Source organism: Labrus bergylta, chromosome 11 (genome assembly GCF_963930695.1).
Source record: "Labrus bergylta chromosome 11, fLabBer1.1, whole genome shotgun sequence".
NCBI classification, from domain to species: domain Eukaryota; kingdom Metazoa; phylum Chordata; class Actinopteri; order Labriformes; family Labridae; genus Labrus; species Labrus bergylta.
Window position 1 is genome coordinate 19,054,551 of NC_089205.1, and position 26,121 is coordinate 19,080,671.

Here is a 26,121-nt window from a genome sequence, read left to right on the forward strand (position 1 = left end):
TTTTAGACTATGGTGATCTTTTGTACATGCACGTCTCTGGTCAGTGTCTCCATATGGTTGATACAGCCTACCATGCGTCCTTGAGGTTCATAACAAGCTGTAGAGCTCTGACTCACCATTGTGAGTTGTACTGCTCTGGCAACCCGTAGGCTCTTACACTGGTACACATTTATATATAGGGCAATTATTGGTCTGATTTCATCTATGTGTTTTTATATGCAGAAAAGTACAGTTTTCTTTGCATTCTCAGGACCTCTCCCAGACCCCTCAAACAGAAATTGGGAAAAGTGCTGTTGGGTATTCTGCACCCTCAGCCTGGAATCTGTTGCAGAATGACTAGAAACTCAAGGAGTTGGTGTCCTTAAATGTTTTTAAATCCAAAATGAACTTGACTTGGATGAAGATTCTATAGGAAGTCAATGCTTTTAGCTTGACTGCTTGTACTACTGACTCCCAGATTTGTGTTGTGTGTTTTGTAAATTGTACTTTGTGTCCTGTTGTGTCTCTGTCTGTAACTTTGTGTTTTTGCTGCTGCCTGTCTTGGCCAGCTCTCCCTTGGAAAATAGATTCTTAATCTCAATGGGACCTACCTGGTTAAATAAAATAAATATCATAATGATTAAATTCAGAATTTTCCATTGGTAATCAGTTTAGTGTGCATTCATTAGATTTAATCTATTTAATGCCTCAGCTGTTTTTATTGTTTATTTCATTTTATAGCTAATATCCCCCTCTAATTATTTTGAGCTCATCTTCAAAGATTTCTCTTATCTCGTTTATAGCTTCTAGACACTTTTTATTGTTTCTATCTCTTGTAATTGCCTACTTATCTTCTTACAACTTCAGTTCTCTCGTTCTCTACCTAAGCTGCTTGAGTTATTATGAGCTATTATGCCGCTGATGATGTTCGGGTTCTGATGTTGATAAGGTTTCTGTTTGGGTTCTTTAACAGTTGGAGTTTTGTTGGTGTTGGCTGGGTGTCTCTTCCAATCCTCTTCAAGTGCTATACAAATAAAGTTATTATTATTATTATTTTTTTTTTTTCACTTTGTTTTCATTGTACAACTTCTACTACAAAATGAACAACATGTAAAGAACAGCATATTGATATGTAAAGAGACAATTTATGGGAAATCAAGGATTAATATAGAATATTTTATTTGTGGGGTATGTACATTAGCTTTGATATCAGGCTACTTTTTTTATTGATTAAAAAAAATACATCATGATATTTAATTGTTGTACTTTTTGGGTGTTTATCTGAATCTAGAAAGTAAGATCATCAAAAAATGTGAATACATTTACTCTAGATTGGTTGGCATATTTCTTAAGTAAACTAGTCTATCTTCAAACCTGAGTTATTGTTTACAACTCGCGTTATTTTTGAAAGCTTAACACTTGTGCCATTTATCCAAATCTTTTTTTCCTCTGCATTTTACTTTGAAGGTCATATCATCGCCTTTCCGCTTTCATCATGGATACCTGCTGCAGACTTGACTGGCTGCAAATCACCGGGGCGACGTCACGGCTCTGAATGATCGCCCTCTGCTCCACGTCTCTCCATCAAGGCTGCGATCAGAGACATCTACAGGGCATCTCAACAGGCTGACAGGTCAGGACCAGAGTGTTATCCTGAAACAAGAGCAGAAACTGGTGAATGATATTAGCATGTAACCAGTTTGTTATTGTAATAACTCACTCTTGGAAGTAAAATGAGGTAAGAGCGTGTCGGAGTGAGACAGGATGTCATACCAGGTCAAAGCGGGCCGTCGTGGTTGTTGACACTCTGGTGACATGGCTCCAATTTGTGGGGTCATGTCACGTAGGAGGGACCGAGGGGGTAAGAATACCACAGCCCAAAATATCAAGCCCTCACTGGTACATAGTATTTTGACATCCTAGCCTGGAAGTATTAACTTTACTCCTGCATCAACATGTATTATGTAACACGTGTTTATTTGCTCCCCCTCATCTCTCTGGACAAGAACAAATTTCCATCCTAACATAACCTGTTTGCACTGTAACCTTTCTGTAAATAGTCCTGTGTCCATGACATGGCGAAATCAAAAAGGAATCCATAAATATGTACTCACTGCCATCTTGTGTCAGAAGTATGTTGCTGCAGGCTCTGAGTTGAATATAGAATACAAAAAAAAAAGAAAAAGTAATTGAAAGAATAACACAATGGGCCAGTACACAATTAGATTTGGAAACCATTTTTTATTTTGTAAATGGGTAAGCACTCAGACTGTACACAACAGATATTTTCTGAGTTTGACCCAATAAAACCTAAAGGAGCATCCAGAGACAAAGGGAGCAAGGTGGTCTGGTATCAGTAGTGGGGCACAAGGTGAGTAAAGCGTTTCTTGCTCTATATACCATACATATGTAACCATATGAAGCTTGTTATCTGAAGCTTAGAAGTTTGTTCTTCTTCTGTCTTGAGTGGACCACCCTGCTTCCTGCCAGCTTGTCAAGCCGTCGCTCTTGGTGAGTGACTTTTGTACAAAAAGACGATAAACTTCCCAAAAAATAAAAAATAAAAATTCAAAATCCACTTTACAGAACACTTGAATGACAACTTTGGGGGGGGGGAGAAATAAAAACAGATATGTATTTTTTGCCAGAACAAGCCCCAAATGTAACACTCAATTACTCCATATGAGATTTTTTCCCCCCATACAGACATCGGCAGGTCTATCTGCATGTAGTTAAATGTTATGAAGTACTGACTGAATTCATGCCAAGGTTCAAAACACCTTCCTTCAATATAACTGGCAATATATAGTGCTGTGACCAGAGACGGACAGTTTTATACACTACACGTGTTATAATGACCACATTAGTCCATTGATCATACTTTTCTTCTAATAATACAATATAACAAATTAAAAGAATAGGCTAAATCTCTCACGACAAAGCTATGCAGATTATCATAGAAACTGATGACAAGACAATCTATTGACACACAGGCACAGTGCACAAGCTCGCAGGCAGGAAATGGAAAAGAAATCTTTGTAGTTTTTAAATAGTACAAAAATGTTTTTATTCATTTATTTATCTTTTGTTTCAAATGCACAACTCAAAAGTAGGAAGCTAGACCTTTGATCTGCAATTGTTGTTGCTCCCCAAACAAATAGATGGCGTACGTATATTTAGCACAAGATCGTAGCTTGGAGTTCCTAAATCCTTGGCTGAGAAACGGCAGCTCTGCTGGCATTGTTTTTCTCTCTCTCTCTCTCTCTCTCTCTCTCTCTCTCTACACACTTGGGTGTTCAAGGAAGAGCCTCTTGAATCAAATACATGTTTATGATTGAATATATTAACTTACACTGTTGGCAAGGCAGTGACAGACTGAATACACATTCTCATTAAATGGGCCAAATCTAATCTGATGGTGCACACTGTCACCGTGTATGTCAGTCTTCTTTCCCCTGCAGCTGGTTGTGGGTTGATCCTGTATTTTTGTAACCATAACAAATCTGCTTATTATCCAAACACTGAACTGGGGCCTATGTTTAATTAATGCCAGTGCATCTGTGCGAGATGACACATCCCTGTAACAGACAGTGAAACCATTAACCTTGTAAACAAAACTTCACAACCACTTGCAGGTCAGACATGCAGGACAAGCTATTTAATGAGACTAGCCCACAAGGTAAGAGTCCATTCTAAAAACAAATGCAACAGTTTTACATTTTAACAGTTGAACATGAAAATAAGAAAAATAATTTCTGTATATATTCAGTTGTTTTTTTTTAAAGTTTTTTTTTTTACATTTCTCAATAATCCAATACTTGTGTGCAATGGCATCACAAACTGTAAGCACAATAAAAAGGAATCTATTCCACATCTGTACCAAGCAATCATTATAATAAGGGATTATTCTTAATCATCCTGACTGGTGAAATAAAATAACAATAAAAAAATAAAATAAATCTCTTATGACCTAAAGATTAATTCCTTGGGTGTAGTAAACATTTCATGAAGGAAACCAGAAATCAAAGCACAGTCAGTCCGCTCTAACCTATAGACTGGCGTGTGTCTGAGTGTGTGTGTGTTCTTTTAAATATGTAGTTAAGGGCACTGGAAAACAAAACTCCTGCAGTGTTTCTCGAACGTTGCTTCGGCAAAAAAATGTTTTGGATAGGGGTTTGGGTTTCCCCTTTCCCATCATGCTTTGCTCTGGCTGGATTTTGTCTGTATGACACTGTTGTGTTCTGCAGGGATCTCTGTCAGGGTCTTTGATAGCTCTGGCTCCTCCAGTTTGCTTTTCTCATCAGCAAAACTCTTCCTGCAATGGGGAAGAGAGAATGCCCAAAATTAGGAACATGGTCTTCTCTGCTGAGGGGAAAAATATTGTCCGTTAAAAAACCACTTGAGTTGACCACAATGTAAACCATTTACTCTCCATGATGTCTTCACCCAATATGTAAAAAGACATTGTATGTATTTAGAGGTCTTTTTACATAGTTCTTCACCACCTTGACAACAGTCAGATAAATTAAACAGATGACATACCCAAATAATTCATCCTGTTTCTATTAACCTTCCTGTTCCAAAATAAACAGTGTTTACTGAATATTATCTATTAATCAGTTTATTTCTACTTCAAAGAGACTTTGATTGCACAGTAAATGAGCCCCGGGCTGGTGCTATGTGATACTAATGTTAATCTTAGAGCGGTGAGGCACAGAATCTAGATCCTGCCTGTAGCTCCACGCCTCCCTTCTGCAGTTCAGAGTAGGAAAACAAACACCGTGTAGCCTCTGTTCTCTCTTGTCAAGCTGCAGAGTCAGTGAAGCAACATTCAGCAGCCTGAGACAAAAGAGTCCGTCATTAAAAGAAAGCCCCTTTCAGACATGGAGTTTGTAACATTACTGATATTTCATCTTGTGGTAGATAGGTGATGTTGTTTAGTTCAGAAATACACAGGTGTTTGTCACAGCGTTACTCAAGTGCAACATGAACGTTAGAAAAAGGCGCAATTCTTGTGCGATACTACCACCTGGTGCACAAAAGGGAGTAGTGACATCAATGAGTAGGACCCTCTGAATACCTGGACAATCAAAGGTCAAAGAGGATGTGCAGGTTGGCAGTTTTTTGATACATCCTCAGAAAGATGTCTGGGAATGAGCTTTATACATCTGTTCATGAATCAGACAAGTTCTTCTGAAGACTCATTCTGGGCCTTAATCCACATCTGCACTATGTCTATGTGGGTTTATATTTTCACAACCTAGTATTCTATATAGTATAGTCATTCTGACTTATTCATATATGAGACTGAAATGTTACATTTCTGTCACATATATGTAACAGTGTGACAGTCTGAGATGGGCTGCAATATTCTTGTTGTGTATATAACAAAAGTAGAGAAAATGGACTTCCTCAATGGAAGAGAGTCACACACAACCATACTAAACGTCATATCACTCGTCTAACAGTCCAAAACATCTAGCTTATAACAAACCCAATGTCATTACCACAGTTTACCATTGCAATATTTCATATTGTGTGGTCAATGGCAAGATGCGGTGGTGAATGAATGGGCATACAAATTACACACACACACACACGCACACTCGCGCACACACACACAAACACACAGATAAACCTCTAGAGGGAGCCGTACTCATCGTTGACAGGAGGAGCAGTCTTGGCCAGAGTCTCTGATGCCTCCAGAACTGGGCCTGATGGGGGGTCTGCTCCGTCACCATTGGCCAGAGAGGGCGGGCTGTCTAAGCTAATAAGGTCCGCGGGTGGCGCAAAAGATCTTTCTGTCCCGTTTGTCAACTCTAATTCTAAATCTGCATTATTGAGTCCGACGTCAGGTGTTAGTAAGTCGTATGTGTTAGAGGGGGAAATGAAGAAATCATTTAAAATCGGCGCCTCGAGGGCAGTGGGTGCGAAAGAAGAAGTAATAGGAGTAACGGGTAAAGGAGAAGAGAAGTCTGCAACTGGAGTAGCAGTTTTTTCTGCATTTTGGACTTTATGAGCACCTTGGATCACTGAAGGAGGGCTAGCTGCAGCATCTTTGGCAGCGATCATGTTCTTATCTACATTTTGGTCAGTGCGTTTATTGTTGGCGTCAAACGAAGCAAGGCTGCGCACACTGGCATCAGGTGCTGCAGTATCTAAAAAAGGCTCTTTTTTCAGAGGGGCAGTAGTTTCTAGATTGGAGGCAGTTTGTACTGGTATCTCTGAGTTTAAGGCTACAGTGTGTGGCTGTGTGTTGAGCTGTGTGACGGGAGGTCTTGGAGCACGTTTCTTGGTTTCGAAGGTGGGAGAGAATGAAGGGGAGGACGTAGCGAGTGGAGACACAGGGGGGCTACCTTTAGCATTCAGAGCGGCAAGTTTAGGAGAATGCCTACGCTTTGGTGGTATTGGTGTCACGGGTTTTTGAGCTTTAGTCTGTTCAGGGGTATAAGGTGGGGAGGTTGTTGTCTCCTTTTCTTCTAGGGTGTTACTCCCTCTTTGTTCTACTAATGGTGCCATTTTAGCTTCGACGGCAGACGTGGAGAAAAGGGGAGTTGGCGGGGCTGTGTTTGACTCTGGAGTCGGGGCCGGGGCCGGGACAGAGGTAGGTGAGGGGTCAGAGGGGTCGTTAGCAGGGGTAGACAGGCTACAAGTGAGAGTAGTGGTCTCGCTAGAGGGGCTGTCCTGAACTGTCGCTGTGGCTGTGTCAGAGTTGGTGGCTACGGAGGAGAGGGTGTCCAGTGCCAGAGCAGCAGTGAAAGCCGCCAGCCTGAGAGAGCAGGGAGAGAACAGAGACACACAGACTAGACACCAGGGTGACTGTGACAGAGGAAGGGTGGCTCGAACGAGAGCATGCAGAGGGATTAGTTGGTTTTAGAAACAAACACAAACATAGACAAAGCAACTCAAAAACAGAAACTATTAAGCCTAGTGAGAAAAAGAAAAAAGATAGGGTGTCATGCTGTGAGTGAACATTAAAGGATACGTCCCATACACACACCAACATCGAGTACACTGACTAGGAAAACCAATGGAGTTAAGAAAAGAACCAGTCTTCCTGCAGAAACTACAGAACCACGAAGAACCACCTATAAGGGTTAAACAGTACCAGTGACAATCTCGTACTGGGAAATCTAACTTTTCCAGACTGCTGATACGAGAGATGGCTTCCTAAGGTTGTCAAATGGCTTCTTATAACTTGACCACACTCATGAGGACAATAGTCTTTCTGTGTCTTTAACTGGTATTGCTTCAACCTTGAGAAAACAAGAAAGAAAATCTCCAAAGGCTGGAGAAGAAAACACAAAGTGCAGTAATCCCTCTCAGAGGGAATAAAAACAGAAAAGCAACACGTCAGTGGACTCCACTCAAGAATGGTCGAACTTTTTAATAATTTCAAGGGTCTAATTTTTTTTTGCTGTTGAATAAGATAATTATTCTTTGATGTGGAGTGCAATGTACAACAGCTTAAAAGAATTGAGCGGTAGGCTGTGACGTATGTCTGTTTTGACTCACTCTGGCTCGGTTAAAGGTGTGGTTTCATTGGGTTCTGTTGGTCCTGCTGCGTTATGATTGGCTGTGCACTCGTCCTCTGTTCTGACTTCCACTATTGGCTCTTTGGATTCATCTTTGCTGTTGGACAGAGAGACAAATATCATTTTTAAAACACCAACATATTATCTCACAAAAGAGTATCACGTCCTCCACAATGAGCAGTAAGACTACAACAGCAGTAGACAGTGATCATGTCAACACAAGCTGTGAATGGATCATCTTTTCAACTCAATCAAAGCCTCAATATCTGAGTCAGCTAACTCCAGTGAAGAAGCACATGTGGCTGTATTTAAGTGGAGCTTCTACGAATCAATACATTATGCAACCTCCCAATCAAATATTTCAAGGCTATCTTATTTTGTACATTAGAGGATTTGTTCAGTGCTTCACTTAAATCAAGCGTCTTTCATATTTCCACTGAAAGACAAATCCATTCTCAGAATTTCATTTATTGGCACATTTTTAAAATGTAAGTGTATTTTTCCTGTTTCTGTGGATACTGAGTGAACAGACTGTGAAGAACTAAGAAAGAAACAGTCTAAATAACCTGTCTGGCAAAAGAAAATAGCCACTGTTTGAGACAATGACATATTCATATTGTTGTTGTCACTGAAGTACTCACATGAAAGCTGCCTTGCCCTCCTCCAAGTTGTGTCCTTTGGTCCCTGTGCCGGATTTTCCGCAGAGGCACATGATGAGTCCACATTTGTTGACAAAGTAACAGGTGACGTCCACGGCGAGCAGCAGGAGTATAAATACAACAACAAGGATCCCTGCCCAGAGCATGATGCCCATGGAGAGCGCTGCCTCATCACCCAGATCTGCCAGACAAGAGACAAGAGCAGGAGAGCTGAACAACTGTAGCATCACACGGTTTTTTTTTTTTTTTTAAACTGCCAAGAACAACTGAATTAACTGCTGCTATGCTTCTGTGACCACAAAGTCTTCCATAAAAACAAACAAAAAACAACTCACCTGCTTTGGACCACCATTACGATCTAGTTGTCTCAGCATGAATTATGATGCACTGTGGTGTGTTTGTGTAAACTCACTTATTTGTTTGTGTAATACATGTTGATGCAGACATATGCAAAAGGCTTTCTTCAACGAGACACATCATATATTTGGCCTTTTATTTTGTATTAGAAAGAAGAGCAAACCAAAGCTTATACGGCATTGCTGGTTATGTAGAAATAATGTGGACAAAATTAACATGAGACTTTTTTCCAAACATCACACAAGGCTTTGTTGACTCGTCACTGGTTGTGTAAACTCCATCTTACTTATATAGCTGAAGACTGCAGAAGTCACCAATCTCTTCTGTTTAAGATTCATTTAACTCTTTAGATGCAGGTGATAAATCTGCTGGAGAATATATTGCAACGTGGTAAAGCACCCTCCTCTATAAATGTATAAAAATTGGTATTTTGGACCAATATTTGAAACACATTACATGCATGAGAAATAGCTTCACATTGTTCTTAGTAAACAGCACAAAAATAAACAGTTTCCTCATGATATTTCTGTTTACAATACCATATTATTATTATTATAAACATTTTCAGTTAGGCGTTTCTGTATTCAACAATGTAAACGTTAATGTTAATGACCTTTACAGTATATAAGCATCATCTTTTATAGTATAGAGTATAGAACAGAGTTTATGTAAACAGAAAGGCCCAGCACTCAGTGTTTTTCTTTTTTTTTCTAAGCGCTATTTTTTAATACAACTTCATTTCAATTCCACTATTGTTCATTACTGTAAACTGGCACCTCTCTCTGTTGTCTAGTACTGATGACTAGCTGTGCTAATGCTGTGCGGAGTGAAATCTGTGGATCTGTGGGAGGTGGAGGATTTCCTATGCCTTTAGTCCATTATGTCTGTCTGGTCTATTCTGGAGCTACATAGCACCCTTTTCTCACCCATAACAGAGACAGGTCTGTCATGGACAAAGTCTGTTTTAAAGGAGTGAAAGCATCCAGAGAGACAGCCAGGCCATAGAAAGGCAGGCTCTCCTTGACAGTGATGGTGTGAATTCCCCACAAAAACTATGAGAGCAGGAGTACAGCGATGAGGGACAAGATGAGTGATGCCAAAGTGCATGTCACAGATGAACAGCCCTGAGTGGCTGAGGACCACACGAAAATGCACACAGGTCGGGACGGAAATGTTCACGTGGTCCACCACACCAATGTCCAGGACCAGGCAAGATAGCAGGAACATTGAGAGAGGAGATAGAGAGAAAGGAACAAAAAAGAGTAAAGGAAGAAAAGAGAGGGGAGGGATGAAAACAAACAAAGAGGGAAAAAAGAGAAGGGTGGGGAAAACAGAGGAAGAGAGAAAGTGAAAATGAGTCAGGTCTGAAACCAAAAGTGAAAAAAAAGAGGAAAGAAAAAAACTGATTTCTTACATTTGGGGAGGATAAAAAAAAAAAACACAGCAACACATCAAAGCAGAAGCCCAGCACAAAGGGGGAAACTACACAGTGTTGGCTAGATGGTGACTCAGTGATGGGTGAGTGGGAAATGCTTTAAATTGGAGAATGAATTAGAAAAGTAGTGAGGGATGACAAGATGGTTTGTTGTGATGTTTCAGAAAAGTGCTCAGCAATGCCTAGGACCTAAAAAAAATCTGACAGGCTGTGTGTTTTTTTGTACATTTGGTAAAAACCTTCAGTTGCAGTTAAGATCTCAAGGTGCAAGTTAATCAGTGGTTATAAATAGGCTGCTCCACACAGGGACAAACTATTCTTTCTATCTGCTATTTTAACAGTGAACCATAGAAAAACTACAATTTCATCCTCTGTGGGAAGAGCCTGTCCCAGTTCTGTGAGCACAAACTCAAGCTCATTTAACATGGGCTGTCAAATCTTAAAAGTGCGAAAAAATCATCCAGAGAATCTTTCCTGGCTCAACGTCATCCAGGAATCTCTTTTTTTTAAATTCTGTAGACCCAATTCTTATTCATTCATCAAAGTTGGAAAGTTAATAATAGAATGTGACACTCTAGTTTTGAGCTTTGAGTTTGGCTCCTTAGTTTTCTGGATGTTTAGTTCCAGTTAAATGTGAGTGACCTGAGGGAGGATACCTGGGATAGCTTCTGGCTGTGCAGACGTCCTGAAGGACATCGATGCGGGCTGAGACTTTCCCTTCTGATTCTCTGCCACCACATAGACATTGTAGTCAGTGTCCCACTCCAACCCACTCAGAACCACGTACTCACTGCCGGCGGGCAATCTGATCTCTGGCTTCCAATCTGATTCCTGAAGCTAATGATACATACCAAGAAAATACAGTCAATACATCTGGAGCTGCTACTTAATAAACATCAATTCATCAACTTTTTATTGTTTTAAAACACAGTTACTCCTTTGATCTATAAATCATCAGAAAACAAAACTTTACGATGGTACAGGACCAAGAAAGACATTTTCTATGACGTTAAATTATAATCTATTTTGTCTTAAAAGTTGTGAAAATAGTTGCTTAATGTTCTGTTTATCCATTAATTGATCGAGTAATTGTTTTCAGTTCTTTGTGCATCAAGATCTTGGATAGAACAAGACAGCCTTTGTCATTTCTAATGACAGACCTGTGGAGCTTAATAAGAATTGTGATTAGGGCTGCAACTTAAGTTCTCTATCACACACTTAAAGTTAAAAGAGACACGTTCAACTACAGAGTTTACATTCCCCCTGCCCCCCCTGAAAATGCACTGATGGTCATACTTACTGGTTTGTAGCGGACTAGATAATGTAAAATGGGGGAACCACCATCGTCCTGCTTGATCCAGCTGATTCTGAGGGAGTTTCCTTTGGGCTGAAGTATCCCTTCCAATTTTGGAGGATTGGGATTCCCTACAGGCACACAAGAGCAAGACTCTTGATTATTTAAAGGATTTTATCACAGATGATGAAGGTGAGGGGTTAATTTAATTGGGAAAAAGTTGTGTCAGTCCAGCAAGTACCTTTAAATGTATAAAGAATTTTAAAAAAACCTTCGTAAAAACGAGTGTGAAGCAGGAAACTGGCCTCTTTGTTATCTTTCAAGTCTTGACCTTCCTTAATCGCTTGCCTCAAGATGGTACGTCTGAAGTCAGACTAATTACCAAATGACACACAGCCACATGCTTATCTGATTCACTCTGAGTTGTTGAGTGACATTCAATCAGTATAAAAATGCTGAGTGACATTCCCCCAGTATACATGGCCACAGGGGAAAGGATTATTTGTCACTGACTGGAATGTCACTGCAGGTTTTTAGCATCTTAAAGCATTAAAAAAAAATGGCCTGTTAAGATAGCCTCAAGTTGATTTATTTAATCAATGTTAAACTACCTATGTAGAAAACACAACTAAAGGTCAAATAGGACTAGGCTTGCTATTATTTCTCTGCTCCGTTAAGGATTCCCAGATTTGTAGACATTTGAACCTGCAGAACTTTAAAATTGATATTGTTCAAATCCACAAGAACAGTGCCTCCATGTCATTAAAAAAGCTTTGGATCTTCTTAAGCTTGAAGATCTGAATGACATTAACAAGGGGCCAAATAGTAGGTCCTTTGTTTTGTTTTTTTTGCAGACTTGCAGTTATCGGTACCTTCCAAGGTCATGGGTGCCTTTAGGTAGCAAAGGTTTAGCAAAATCTGGCCAGATGCTACAGAACAGCTACTGTAACACAAATGGTTAGAAAGGTGAAAGCTGAATGTCATGATGCAGATTGCCTCCACTTTATAATGTTTCTTTTTTTCCCCTGTCATTATGCCTTTGATGTCGTGTGTGAAGCACTTTGAATTGCCTTGTTGCTGAAATGTGCTGTATAAATACACTTGCCTTGCCTATGCTGACCCCTGTCCACCCACCAGAGTGCTCAAAATAGACATGTTAGCATCAGTACTAGACCATGGAGCAATGTAACTACTGTACGTGGCCTAGTCAAATGAACCAAGTACATCATGTGGATGGCCTGGTCCCTGGTGCATTGTATACTGTTAGTCATGTTGTTGTAACTTTGACACAGACAGCATACAATACATTGTTCATTGTTCTTAATTACAGAGATATTCCCTTATGACAGAGGCCTCTGTTAACAGGACAATGTACACTGCCACACTGCAAAATGTGATGAGGAAAGCTTTGAGAAATACAACAAGAGTTCAATATTTTGTACATGTCCTTCAAATTCCCCAGATGTCAATCCTATTGAGCATCTGTGTTTTATGCTTAACAATGAGTCAGATCCATTAAGGATCCTTACTTATGCCCCCTTTCACATATGAATTGCTGTCATTTTTTAGATAATTTCATGACATTCAAGCCCTCGTATTGAACAGAATTTATGTAACTGTTTCTTCAACTTGTATGAAGACTTAACCCAATCAAAAGTCAGGAGTAGAAAATGTTTTACTTTTCATTTGTTTGCGAGCAGGCAAGAGTATAAAGCAGCAAAAACTCCACTCCATGTGGACATTTTCATCACCACTTCCCACATTGGCTCACCCAGACTGCATGTGAATTTACAGGGGGGGATGACGGGAAAAGGTTGGGATGAACAGATCTGGCTGTTTGCATCCACACATACATCCCACCTGGACAATGTCAGAGAATTTTCTGGAGTGCACTTCATGTGTGAAAGGGGATTTAGAGAACTGAAAGGAGCTGCTGCTGATGCTTTGTGCAGGATACTTCAGGAAATTAAAAAATAAAATGTTTTCGAATCCATGCATAAGCTTTTTTGGTTTCAAAAGGGGGACAGGTGGTTGAAATGTCGTGGAGTTCAGTTTATATAGATTCCTCTGCACACTACTTTCTGCACTTCTGGTGCAACACTGTCTTTTGTCGTCTCATTACTTTACTTGGTGCAATGACATTTAATTAAATGTAATAATCTTATCTAATTTAAAAGTTGGTATCCAGAAATCTTGGGGTCATTTTTAATTCCCAATTGAATTTAAAGAAACATCTTAAGGCAGTTATTCAACCATGTCCTTTTTGTAATGAAGAAACACTACCAGAGTACACCACTTTATGACTCCAACAGCTTGGATAATACATTAATTGGTTTGTCTTCTTGGCTCTTGACTATTGTAATGCAATGAATCCTTGTTAAAGCCAAGAAGCTGTAGCCTGTCTACAATGGATCCTGCTGCATGGATACTAACTACAGTCAGACCATGGTGCCAGCTGCAATACACTGGCGTCCTGTCAAATCTACGCTTGAAATTCTTCCAATTACTTTCACAATTTGGCTCCACCATATGTCAATGAGTTTCAGATCTCATTGAGGTAAAACCCTCAAGTTATCAGAACAAAAACTCCCGGTTGTTTTTCTCTCAAAGTTGAGGACTTTTGGTGATCAAGCTCATGTTGTCCTTACTCCAAGGTTAATTACTCTCTCTCTCTCTCTCTCTCTCTCTCTCTCTCTCTCTCTCTGAGTCATACCAGCTAAAAGGATTGCTATAAAACTATTTTCAAGATCTATGTTTTTGTTTTGATTCTTTAACAATATATGTTTGTCTTTCATGTAAGTACTTCATTGAATACTTACTAACTTAACAAAAGAAAAGAACACATGTTCATGCTGGTTTGTGGTCACACTCAAGACTTATAACATCGCTTGCACTTAACATCCAGATTCAATCGGTTCAAGTTAGTTGATTAAGCCTTCAATGCATGGAAGTCAGGCTAAGGTTAAAAATGAAAGACGCTATGGATGAACACGCTGAGGGGAGTTATTGCTCTCAGTATGAATGAATACTCAAACTCTTGATTGAGAACCAGAGCAAACTGCTGCTAGGAGCAGTTTTGGTGGGACATTGATTATGATTCTCCAGTGATTAGAGGAAACTGTGTTTATTACACAGTTGATTTATAGGAACACATCCTATAAGGAGGAGAGGTAACATCCCTTTAGGTGGTGGGCTATCATTAGGCTCTGTGTGAAGCTGATATTAAACACTCTTGACTGTTACATATTACCGTGTAGGTAGCTCTGGCTCTGTCTCATTTATCCTGCTGAGGTGAATGTCTACAAGACTGATTAAATGGATTTGGGTAGACAAATATTACATGAATGCATAGAAGCAATTGAAGTGTTGTGTCATTGGGAGAATTCTCCAATTAAAGGAAGACATCTTTTTTCATGAACCTGCAACAGTAAGTTACCTTCTGCAGAGTGAAGAGGATCATCAGGACCATGCAAAACAGATAACAGTAACATGACATGGCACATGTGAGCGGTTGTGAGGAAGAGTTACATCAAAGACAGAAAAGACAACAAAACACAGATAGAGAAAGATACTGACATAAAACCATTAAAGAGCTTTACATCTGATGAATACCAAAATAAGCTCCAACATTCCTCTGTTTGAGATATCATGTTAAAAGTGACATGAACAGCTTCATCCTCTTGACTTTAGAGACTTTTTTAATTTGCAGTGCAACTAATTAATCAGTGCTGATGAGCCTTATGCAAACGATAATGTTCCCAAATAACACCAAATTGCTGCAGCCAGAGGGAAAATGAGCTTATGAAAAACAGAGATTTGTCGTTTATTTATAATACTGTTATTTGGCCAATTAGTTCCATGCGGGATATCAAAAATGGTGTTAATATTCTTATTCAGCTGGATACATTTGAAATAGAATCTGCGGGTGACAAACAGAACAGGGTTTGCATTGATGATCAGGATAAACAAGGTCAGTCTCTAGAAACATTGACATGATTTGCTATCTTCAAAGTTATCACAAATACAGCTAATTAGTAAGGAGGATGGGTTTATCCTGCAGGGATAGAGAGAGCTACGGTGATCAGAACTGATTGGCTATTATCCTCACTACGGAACAAACCTGTGTCTTCAGTGAAAAAATGGGAAATGTCGTCTAGGGACATAAAAGAGAAGATATCATGCAATCAGTATGAGTTGTCTGCACAAATTACTACCTGAATGTCTGCAAGAACACTTCATTGAGAAGTTAGGCATGACTCATTTGTTGCAGAATAAACCAGGAGAGGTAGAGAAGATTAAACATTTATTTAACAATAAGGGTCACAGTAAGACAGAAGCAGCACACATACGACTGAAAGGCTGCTTTAAGTCACAGCTGCAAAGCTTGTGTGACGTGAAAGGTTGTGTTTTAGAAATGTAGTCATGGTGATATTACTGGAATAAACTGTGGTTAGTCTTATTAGAAATGAGTCACTTAGCAGACGTCAAAGAATATTTGATAGCACACCTTGTTTATGTGGCGCGCTGTCTTAGTCTAGCAATTAGTGTAAAATAAACCATAAACATTTGAAGACAATAAATAATGAGCTGTAAATAACAAAACAGAATCTTAGATCATCTATGAAAAACAGAGTAAATATAAAAATATACGTCAACTGAGAGACATGATAGACTGCAAACAGAGAATGAAAAAAATGAAAAAAGAGATGAAGCACTTACTGTTGTAAGTGTGGCCTGATGGATACAACACACAGATGAGCGAATGGATAAAGAAAATAGATGATTAAAAAGATAAACAGAAGTTATGAGCAGATGATGAGCATGCAAACAACAGAGAGTCGTGTCCAAATATGAAAATGGGATCAATTATGAGTCAGCAGGCACATTAAATGTGAAGCCAACAGGGAGGGGCAGTCTAGCCTTCCAAAAACATGCATTCCAAACCAACAGGGGGAGCTAAAGACTAAATAATGGGCTCACTATTGACTGCAAGGCTTGTATTGTAAGCGCCAAAGACATTATTTCATGGACTTTTTTTTAACAAAAATGAGAATATAAAACTATCTTATGAGTGCAGTCTGAACTAAATGTCTTTAGTAAGACCTCCACACAAAAACGTTTCCTGAATTTTCAGGTTTAAAGATCCCTTTTTTAAAATACTAAATCAACTGAACAACAAGGTTAGTTCAGTTCCTGTTCTCATTTAATCTCCTGGACGGAAAAAAGACAAGCTGAAGAGGACAAACTCAGAAAGAAAAGACAATGTTGGTGGCTCTAGTAACACCGACCAAACAAACTCAAAACTGACATGTGGGTTGCTGCCCAGCTGCTGACAACATCTCTTTCTATGGATCAGTGATGGGCAAACACAAAAATCGAAGAGAGGACCTCAGATACAGTGTTTGTGGAGACAGTTCACAAAGGTGTGGTGAAAGTCTACAGTGTGCTGTCAAGCGTGCAACATGTGCCACTTACGGACAGGCTCTGTCTTGAAGAACTCAGCGGGGCTGCTTTCACCTTCACCCTTGCCATTGATGGCTGACATCTTCACTTGGTAGCTGGTCTCTGGCTTCAGGCCTGTGATAGTCACCTCACCAATTGAGCCTGTAACAACATCATATCAGAGGCAGTGCCAACCCCAATGGGAACACCTTGATAGTTTTTGATTACCCAGCCCAGAGTTCAAACAATACATGCATAATTAATCCCATCACGAGTAAACAGCCATTAGTTTGATTCTCGTTTCATTCTGACAATGTTTAAACAACAGATAAATCTATTTAGAGGTGGTCTCAAAAGGTCTAAATCCAGAGCTGTACAGAAACACATCACTGACATCCTTATGCAGTATCAACCTACTGGTATATGGATGGATTCTTTTTGGAATGAACGTGACGTTTTTTTCCATTAATCTCACCTTAAAATAAGGTTCCTATGTTATCTGCCTTTAAGACATTTTTAGCTCTATTGTTTGCCATCATTTGTATGTTTTAATCATGTCTAAAATGATCATACAAGTCAAAAAATTAATCCAAAGTTGTTCATTCAACAACAGAAAACAAACATAGTCATATGACAACAAACCCTCTTCTCCTAAACTCTTCATAACAAGTCGCAGAAAATTCTTAGTGGTTTTTTTTTGCTGCCTCAGAAATCCAATTACCCCTAAACAACACTTCAATGTTTGTCTTGGTTTGTGTGCTCACCATCTTGGACCTCAAAGACCTTCTGTACCCAGCTGCCCCTGCCCTGAGTCCTCCACTCCGCTTTGTATTGCAGGACAGGAACGCCTCCAGTGGATTCAGGATCTTCTAACTGGATCTGTGCTGTGGTAGAGAAGGGTCTCACCTCAAGGATGGATGGAGCTGATGGCACGTCTGGTAAAGGGAGGAAACGCAGCGTGATTACAAGTAAAGCTTTAAGATTGCAGCACTCTGCCACTGTCAGACTTCATTGTTCCTTTACACTTACAGACTTAGCCCAACACTCCTAATGGTTCCCAAATGCATCTTAACGCACTTCAGACATCTGTGGTTTATGAAATTAGACTTGTTACTCCGGCACTGAATGCTGCATACTCTTCAAATCTTTTCAGGAAGAAAACAATAAAGGGCAGGAAAGACATCCAAATGCTCCTCTCCTGCTGCAATTTTTAGCCAATCCAAAGTTAGCCTTAAATGATGATTGCACAGAGAAAAACCACAGAAAATAATGAGCTGTTTTTTTTTATTTTGATAAACTTTTGAGGTGGGAAAAGAAAGATTTCAGATGATTTTCATCATGCCTATAAACCCCTCCATTTCAGCCCTGCTCAGAACAGGCTGTTTCTGTGTCTATAGCTTTAAATGCAAATGAGCTGTGTCTGACCACGCCCTGGAAGGGCTTCGGTCGCTTCAGCTTTTTTTGCACCATGCCTGAATGTTTATGTTGCAAAGACAGACTGAGAGGGCAGAACAAACACCTAGCTGTGATGTCACAAAGGGAAAATCTCCAAACGGCTTGTTTTGGCACACATTTTCTGAAAAGTGGAGCAGGCATAAGATGGATCGTCTGAACTTTTCTCATAATTAGGAAGGTTTGTAGACAGGCTAGGGACACACATGAGTGCTTGAAAAACATGGTAAAGTGTATTTTGCATCATATGTGGCCTTTAGACAGCTGGTATTGAAGAAGTAGAGTTGAAAATACACTTTTGGGTATGTTCTTAACCCCTCATGATGGATTTGGAGGAAATATCTGTCCCGTAGAATAGCCCAAACTTCCTCATTTTGATTTAATTTAATCAAGTTTAATGATCAAAAGAACCAAATGATGGTTGACAAACCACTACACTCTTATTTACAGAGAAAGAAAATACTCATACAATTTAAACCACAGTGGCTTGAGATGTCTGAATATGACTAAGTATTATATATGTATGATCTTTTAATTGAAAATGTATGATCTGATCACCGTGGTTTCACATGTTCTGCTCTTAGGGAAAAAAATGGTGTTTCAATTTGTTTCCTTGTGATTGTGGCGTCAGTTATCTCTGCGCTCTCTCTCCCATTTGTCTAATGTGCTGGCGAGCATACACTGCTGAATGAAATGTAACTTTGATGAATTGTCTTTCATTCCATAATCCAGTGCACAATAAACTATGCTGTTTCTTTCAACACTGCACTGAGCCTTTGTACGTTCCAAACAACCAGAGGGGAGGAACGTTAAATTATCTGATGTTACAAAAAGAACTGCTCTGTGTAATCTCACATTGTGGTCGATGTTTTGGTCTAATGTGTTTTGAAAATTGGTGAAAAATGTGTTCCTGAAGCCTAGAGCCTTGCGCGGTCCTTGCAATTCAATTTGTTTGCAACAGTGAAATTTGGCTAAGTGATTTTTGTTTGTTATCACTTCATATCAGTGTTTTAAGTTCCAGAGGAGACGTCTTCCTGTTACAATTTTTGATCGCCCTAAGAAAAAAATAAATTCAAATGCTACAAGTCACATAGAATCCTAACTGACCGGCCTGAATGAGGAGGAACTCCTTGGACTCTGTGCCCATCTCGTTTGAAGCAGTGCAGTTATAGGTCCCAAAGTCATTTTCAGATTCAGGGGTTATCTGGAGGAGGACACAAAAAGCAAATATATGAAGGGTAGTGTACCAAAACAGATGAATAAACGTATGTGTCATACACTGTGAAGGTGACCTTTTTGTTTGTCCATTACAGAGGACTATTTTTATTTGTTGCTGTGAGCTTTCCTGCTACTGAATAATTCATCTGATTTTTTTTTTTCACTTCCTACAATGGAGCTGAAAGAAAACCCTTCACTGCACGTCTATGCTCATAAAATGTTGATGACAGAGCGGTTACACTGTATGTGTACACATGGAGCACTGTGTATATGTGTAGATGCATTTTATGTGCTGAACATCGTAGCTTGGCATGTTTGTGTGTTTACCTGAAGGTAGCTTGATAATGGAGTTCTAAAGATCTTAATGTTTGTGGTGTTGGAGTTGGGGAGCTGCAGTCCATCTCTTAGCCACACTATAGATACATCACTGGGATGAGCCTTGACCTCGCAGCTGATATTGACGGCATTTCTTTCCCAGGTATACACTGCTATGGCACCATGAATCTTAGGGGAATCTGTTGTAGGGAAAAAAACAGATTATATACCAAAACATTTCAGATCTTGGAGTTTGAAAAAGGCTGCGTTAGCAAAAGTGTGTTTAAGAGCTTTGTATAATAAAGACTTACTTGTTTTGTTTAGTTTAATAGGATGCTGTTGAAATATCACTTTAACTACACTGTGCTCGTTATGCAGGCTGAAACAAAGACATTAAAAGAGAAGAAATACTTACAGCGGACCTCCAGGTATGCTGTCTGTTCATCCTCTCCAATGGCACTGCGCGCTGTGCAGACGTACTGACCAGCGTCCGTGTACTTGACATACTTCAGAGTGAGGGAGGACACACGTGCATCACTCCTCACCACCACATTTCCATCCTGACTCTAAACAGGAGCAGAGAAAAATAGTGTGGTTAGGAAGAAAAAAACAACAACTGTAAAGCCATATTGCTCATTTACATATACTCAGCTCATTTCTGCAGAAAGGATGTGTGACCTGAAAAAAGAAAAGCTTAAGAATGCCTGTCTTTAATGAGAACAGACATTGCTTTAAGGAAAGAGCCACACACTGTAGGGCAATGCGTTGAAACATAAGGACACAGTTGACAGTACAGGGGAGCTTATCAATAATAGATGACAGAACGCACTAGGAACCATCTCAAGCTTTTCACACGGAGGGCTTAGCAAATCGTGAAATACACTGAAGCATGACGGTAGACATCAGAGCATTACTTTACATGCCACGCTTGCATTTTTATACTGAAGACATTGAGGGCTTAGTGTTGTATATTTTCTTTTGGGTTAAATGACGGAAAGTTAATCTCTTTCAGTGATATTTGGTTCAAGTAGATGCAAAGTTCTCAAACTTCACACTATCAGGACATGTCCCAGTTTTACTGATGAAGAGGATGTGCCAAGTCAGATAGCGTTAGAATCCAAGGAAATAACAACAGACAGCTGGCTAATGAGATGTGTAAGTGACCATCCTGCTGTTGTGAAAGCTGGTTTCATTAACTTGATATGCAGAGCTACAAAATCTGACCACAACTTCCTGACCTTCTGGGTCAACAACTCTGTGTTGTTTTTCGTTGCTGCTGTCATGTGACACTTGTGTACAGTTTCAGACATACAAAATGTCTAATTTTCATGTTATTGAGATTTAAAATCTTACTTTTTAAATGTACAGACTTTGGATATACAGGGTTTAAAAAATCCCCCTTCAATACCGTCAGCTTTGTTTTTTCTATGTATTGTTCCTTTAACAAGGTGCAGCAGGAATGAGTACCTAAGCCTCTCTATTGGCCGCTTTAATGGCTTTGGTCCAAGCTGCAGGCAAAACAATAGCACGGATGCTTTTACACATATTGAATTAGGGCCCAGTCTGGGTGGCCAAGTAAGAGAACCCCTCGTTAGTTTGTATTCAAATTCAATAGACAAAGCATGTCTGGGGCATTCATTATGCATAGCGGGTAGCAGGACCAGGGAGACACTTACATAACACAGTACCCTTTTATTCTGACCCCTGTGCAGAAAGCATTCTCTCTCGACCCCCCTGTGGTGCTGCTCCTGACTCCTGCATCTGTGCCACACTATGTACAAGCATGTTAGTCAGTATGCTTCAATATGGACTCTCTTTTAATGTCGATCCAACCACTGGCTCTCTTTAAGAAGCCCATAATTTATATATGCAAGAGGAAATGACTGTATGCAGTCACTGCAATTTCAGCAACTGAATCATTCATGTTTTATAACAATTGATTTTCAGTATGATTGCACGAGGATCGATCGTCTATTTGAAGCATTTTTCATGATTTGTTGACTTAACCGCCTTCAAGAAATAGAAATAAAGCCCACTTTACGTGTCTGTGAACACCTTGTACAAAACACAGATGAGGGATGAAAATAAAGACTTTCAGACATAAGCTTCTCTAATAAATCAAAGCAAACTGACAGCAGAGCTCTGCAACCGCTTCTGCAGCTTTAGGAGCAGAAGAGAGAGACACTGCTAGAACACCGGAGCATAAAATTGAGAATACACTAAGGACATGTTAAACTTATGTCTCACCAAATGTAAACTGGACCAGCATACAAATGTACCTACCCATCCCTGCCTTGTCAAATAAACACTGAGCTGCCTACGTATTTGCAAAAAAAAAAACATGCTCAGCATGCTCAAACTGCTGGGTGCTCACACGCCCTCCCCTGTGCGGTTTATAATGGGATGTCTTGCAGAGAGGCACGCTGCTCAATTCAGAGTGCAGGTAGACTTTAAAACAATAACACTATGTCAGAAAGTACAAATTAAAACTAATCCATTAGTGTAATCTAATGCACTCACTTGTAGAAACCTCCGCTGTGTTGCACGTGTTGCTGAGATGCATCTTGTGAGTAATAGACCACTAAAATACAGTTCATATTAAGTAGCATGGCTTTATTCAGATTTTAAGAACTGTTTGTTCTTGTTTCTTACTTTGGATAATCTTTATCCCTCAGAGAAACTAAGCAGCTTTTGATTTGGCTTTTTGGGGTCATTGTTGTGGAGCTGATTACCGATATAAATGTTCAAAAATAATACATTTGACTTCACTTCCTGGGTAAGAGAGAAAAGCAACCATAGACAAAGAAACAACAACAAAGCAATGCTACTGCCTTAAATGCAGGATCCACCATATGTATTTGACACTAACACACACACTGTAGGCATGTACTGGAAGAGAAAGGTTCTTCCTCACCTCCCAAAGTGAGCAGTGTGCAATCTTTGTTTTTTTATTCTTTGAGTTTGTCAGACAGAAATGGTATTAATAAAATGCATGTCAGGATGTCGATATTTGAAGACCATTTTCAAAACTATTACAGAGTGGAGTCAAAGGAAAAGACCACTCAGCGTGCTGTGCAGAGCTCCCTGCAATTTAAAAATAAAATAGCAGGGCTATTTGAGGAACAAAACGGTCTAAAAATACGTATTCATTTCCTGTCAAATGGTACCTAAGTAGAAATAACAATGGCAACCCTAATGTGTGATCTCACACCTGAAATGGCGATGGGCTAAATGTTGTGACATACTTAGTAAAAGCCCCAAATTTCTGTTCAGTTGAAAGCCAAGAAGAATCTAGCAGCTCTATCCTGCAGTAAAGTGCACTCACCAGTGACAAAGTGGTATAGGTTTCAAAATCTCACATATCTATGACACATTTCCAACAATGCGGTAAGATGTAGGAAAGCTTCTGTGGGAAGCTTTCCATTCGACTTTGTTCACTTCAGTCGGCTTACGTTCTGTGCTGCTGTTCAAACACAGTGTTCTTAGTTTACATATATTTTCATCAATCCGAAGTCCACACATCTGAACTATAGATAACTCTTTTCTCATGTCAAAAATACACTTTGATGTAATAGACAAGAATTGGCAGCGGATTTAGTGAGATGTAGGAGTGAGGACGGAGAGATCTGAGAAAAGTTTTACCAAGAAAATCAATTTTTCTTGGACAGAAAACAAACTGAAAAACGGCATGCATCAGAATGAGAATCAAATCTATAACTGATTAACAAAAAGTCATTGTATAAAATCATATTTCAGCAGGCAGATGTCTTCAATTGAATGATGTCTTTGTAGGCTTGGTGAAAAGGTCAAGGTGCATGTTGAGTTTATATAGAAACCAAACAGGGAAAACCATTCAAAGACTAAGACGGATAGACCTGCAATGATAGGCCTGTTTTAGCTTCTGCATCTTTCTCAGGGTTTGTACTCTCCCTGACCCTTAATTGATCAAGAATTTTGATCTGCATCCATCCAGAATCAAATTAGACCCCACTGACATGAAAGATGGATTGGTGTAGGAGAAAGTCATGCATTTAAAATACCTTGTGCTGCTCTGGCCGAGTCCATGATGCCTGTAGAGGACAGAGACACAAAACAGCAAACAAAAGGCAAAGCAATGCTTAGAAAGTAATCCTTATCCAGGCAAAGCTGGGATGCTGCACATTGCATGCAAGTATTAAGGGACTAGTTTATTTCCAACACATCCACAGTCCCTGAGCTGGATCTGTGATTTAGCTTTCAGTCTGCAGGTACAAAATTGCTTTGGATTTCCCTCCTGGGGGAGCCTATTATGTGACAATAAGGGTTTTCTTTTAAAGGGGAATTTTTTGGGTGGATTTTTATGCTGTTTTTATTTTCAATCCTGCAAACCTGAAACATCGCTGCTTCAACCGGTAACTCCCATAGAGGAAAGTCTACTGGCATCATGAAAGAGCAAAAGCTTACAGATAAGAAGGTTATTGGTTTATCAGGAAGAGGCGACTCCATTACACTGCAACGGCAGAGATATGTCGGCCTATTTGGTAAAAGAATTGAAGCAATTATTGACTCAACGTCCATGTCTGAGGCTTAAAGCAGTAACAAGGACATCAACCCAATGAGACTGAATTTACTCGAGTATTGCCATAGTATTTGTTGTTCTACACCAAAAAAACAGTGAGTTTCCAAGTCATGACCTCATGAACAGTCAGTTTATTAATAAGCAATGAGGGATTTAGAAAGTCTGCTTTGAAGCTGCACTCCCTGGACCCCATGTGAGACCTGGAAAATAAATCCTTGTATACAGGTGACCTGAGGTGTTACGTGAAATTATTTTGCAAGTCAGATTATGTGCGCTTAGTATAAACAGTCTTGTCCTACAGTCTCAAATGGCTGTCTCTATATTGTTACGCTCTGATTACATTTCAAGCCTAAAAAAGCCAACATGTTATTTGATTTATTCACAACTGCTAGTTTCCATCTTTTAGACGCAGATATGATGGCACCTCTTCATGTCAGAGGGTGTTTATATATATGCAAGATTTCTTCACTGAAGGTCTAAAGGCTCGGCCGTTTAAAAAAAGATTCACTTCTGCATGATAAGACAGGATGCACTTTAAATTCACTGACAGCCCTAGATATTATTCAAATCATGGAGTGAACAAATTCTTAGACTGAGGCATCACTATTCACTTTTCATGTCTTATTAATGCTGTTACAGTTTAAATAACTGCACATACTGTGTATTTATAGAAAGTCATAGTAATCATATCATATTCAATGCTTATTGCTTATTCATACTCTACAGTTGACAAGAATCTATATAAATATAACATTGTATCGAGTATCGAGTTCCTGGGGAAATAGTTTCACAGATATCAAGCACACTCAGTGATTATTATAATCATGTCAGACATTTCTCCCATCCAACCCAATACAGAACATTTTGAGTTATGACAGATCAAATCAAAAGTCTGGATAACAAAACCTTTGAATTGAACTAGACAACATGCCATGTCAAGTTGAATCACAATGATGCTGAAAAGCACAACTTCACAAGACAAACAGCTTTGTGGAAAAGCATGCTCTATAGATCTCATGATACGGAGGAACACATGTTAAGCATGAGAATGGGATGCAAAGACCCACATGGCGAGAAAATGTTCAAGCATACCAAGCATAATGATAAACAGCTATTTCATCAGGTGCATCAGCGAGTAATTGGCTGGAATAATTGTAGGGCAAAACAGTGACTCAAACCATCAACTACGTCACATCAAAAACTCACTCCTATAATATATTCTTATAATCAAGCAGCAGGAGCATATGTGCTGTTTGAATTCAAGTACTTTCTAATGCTGGAAAAACTGCCTCACAATTTACCATGAAAATATTAAAAATGAGGAAGGCCTGAAAGACTTATTGGACAAAACATATGCAAAGCTCCCTGCCTCGGTGTAATTTACTTTGTTCTTAAGAGCTGTGCATGTCCTCTACTGCCACAGCATAACACAGTGCACCTCACATCATTACAAACAGCAGTTGGCTGCATATCACCGCCGTGCTGAGAGAGAACGGTAGCCCAATTAAAACAAGCAGCCTAATAGTCTGGAACATCACCACCTCATCCACACTCGTCTGAGGCACTGCCTCTGCAGTAAGCAAGCTGACAAGTATTGCTGTCATGTCCCTGACAGGTGTTTGTTTAAGACAAAAGCTCAATGAACAACAGCAGATGCGAGCATGCACAATGGAAGACACCAAAAAACACAATTACTCCTTGGAGCAAATGTGGAGAACAATATGGTGACGGTTCCCTTGGGACATTTTTCCTCTCCACTGTTATTCCCTTCCATAGAGAATTATCTTTGCTCTTTGTTCTGACAGGAATTTCAATGTCAGTATGAAGACATACTGACATAAACACACTAAAAACCTAAATGTACAGAAGGCTTCATT

General features: G+C 39.5%; 1 protein-coding gene and 1 long non-coding RNA gene across 12 annotated transcripts in view; one reads left to right on the forward strand and one right to left on the reverse strand.

The window, feature by feature from the left end:
• LOC136180445 (uncharacterized) overlaps positions 1 to 2,104 on the forward strand; it is a 43,500-nt gene extending 41,396 nt beyond the window's left edge. The window contains exon 4 of the long non-coding RNA XR_010667095.1: positions 1,447 to 2,104. This is a non-coding gene — a long non-coding RNA (uncharacterized lncRNA). The remainder of the gene's footprint in view (positions 1 to 1,446) is intronic.
• A 1,134-nt stretch (positions 2,105 to 3,238) lies between these two features.
• The window catches only part of ncam1b (neural cell adhesion molecule 1b), a 72,270-nt gene continuing 49,387 nt past the window's right edge, over positions 3,239 to 26,121 (reverse strand). For 2 of the 11 annotated variants that reach the window (XM_065959948.1, XM_065959947.1), the window contains 14 exons: positions 23,727 to 23,756; positions 20,102 to 20,252; positions 19,699 to 19,886; positions 19,261 to 19,357; positions 17,466 to 17,636; positions 16,735 to 16,863; positions 15,979 to 15,993; positions 15,380 to 15,412; positions 11,266 to 11,390; positions 10,622 to 10,802; positions 8,156 to 8,354; positions 7,495 to 7,611; positions 5,636 to 6,748; positions 3,239 to 4,294 (listed from right to left, as the gene is read on the reverse strand). In XM_065959948.1, the coding sequence (XP_065816020.1) occupies positions 4,174 to 4,294; positions 5,636 to 6,748; positions 7,495 to 7,611; positions 8,156 to 8,354; positions 10,622 to 10,802; positions 11,266 to 11,390; positions 15,380 to 15,412; positions 15,979 to 15,993; positions 16,735 to 16,863; positions 17,466 to 17,636; positions 19,261 to 19,357; positions 19,699 to 19,886; positions 20,102 to 20,252; positions 23,727 to 23,756 (2,670 nt within the window). In that variant the 3' untranslated portion in view covers positions 3,239 to 4,173. Of the gene's footprint in view, positions 4,295 to 5,617; positions 6,749 to 7,494; positions 7,612 to 8,155; positions 8,355 to 8,649; positions 9,663 to 10,621; positions 10,803 to 11,265; positions 11,391 to 15,379; positions 15,413 to 15,978; positions 15,994 to 16,734; positions 16,864 to 17,465; positions 17,637 to 19,260; positions 19,358 to 19,698; positions 19,887 to 20,101; positions 20,253 to 23,726; positions 23,757 to 26,121 lie in introns of those variants that run through there. The other 9 variants (XM_065959949.1, XM_065959951.1, XM_020655081.2 and 6 more) reach the window with 7 other exon arrangements.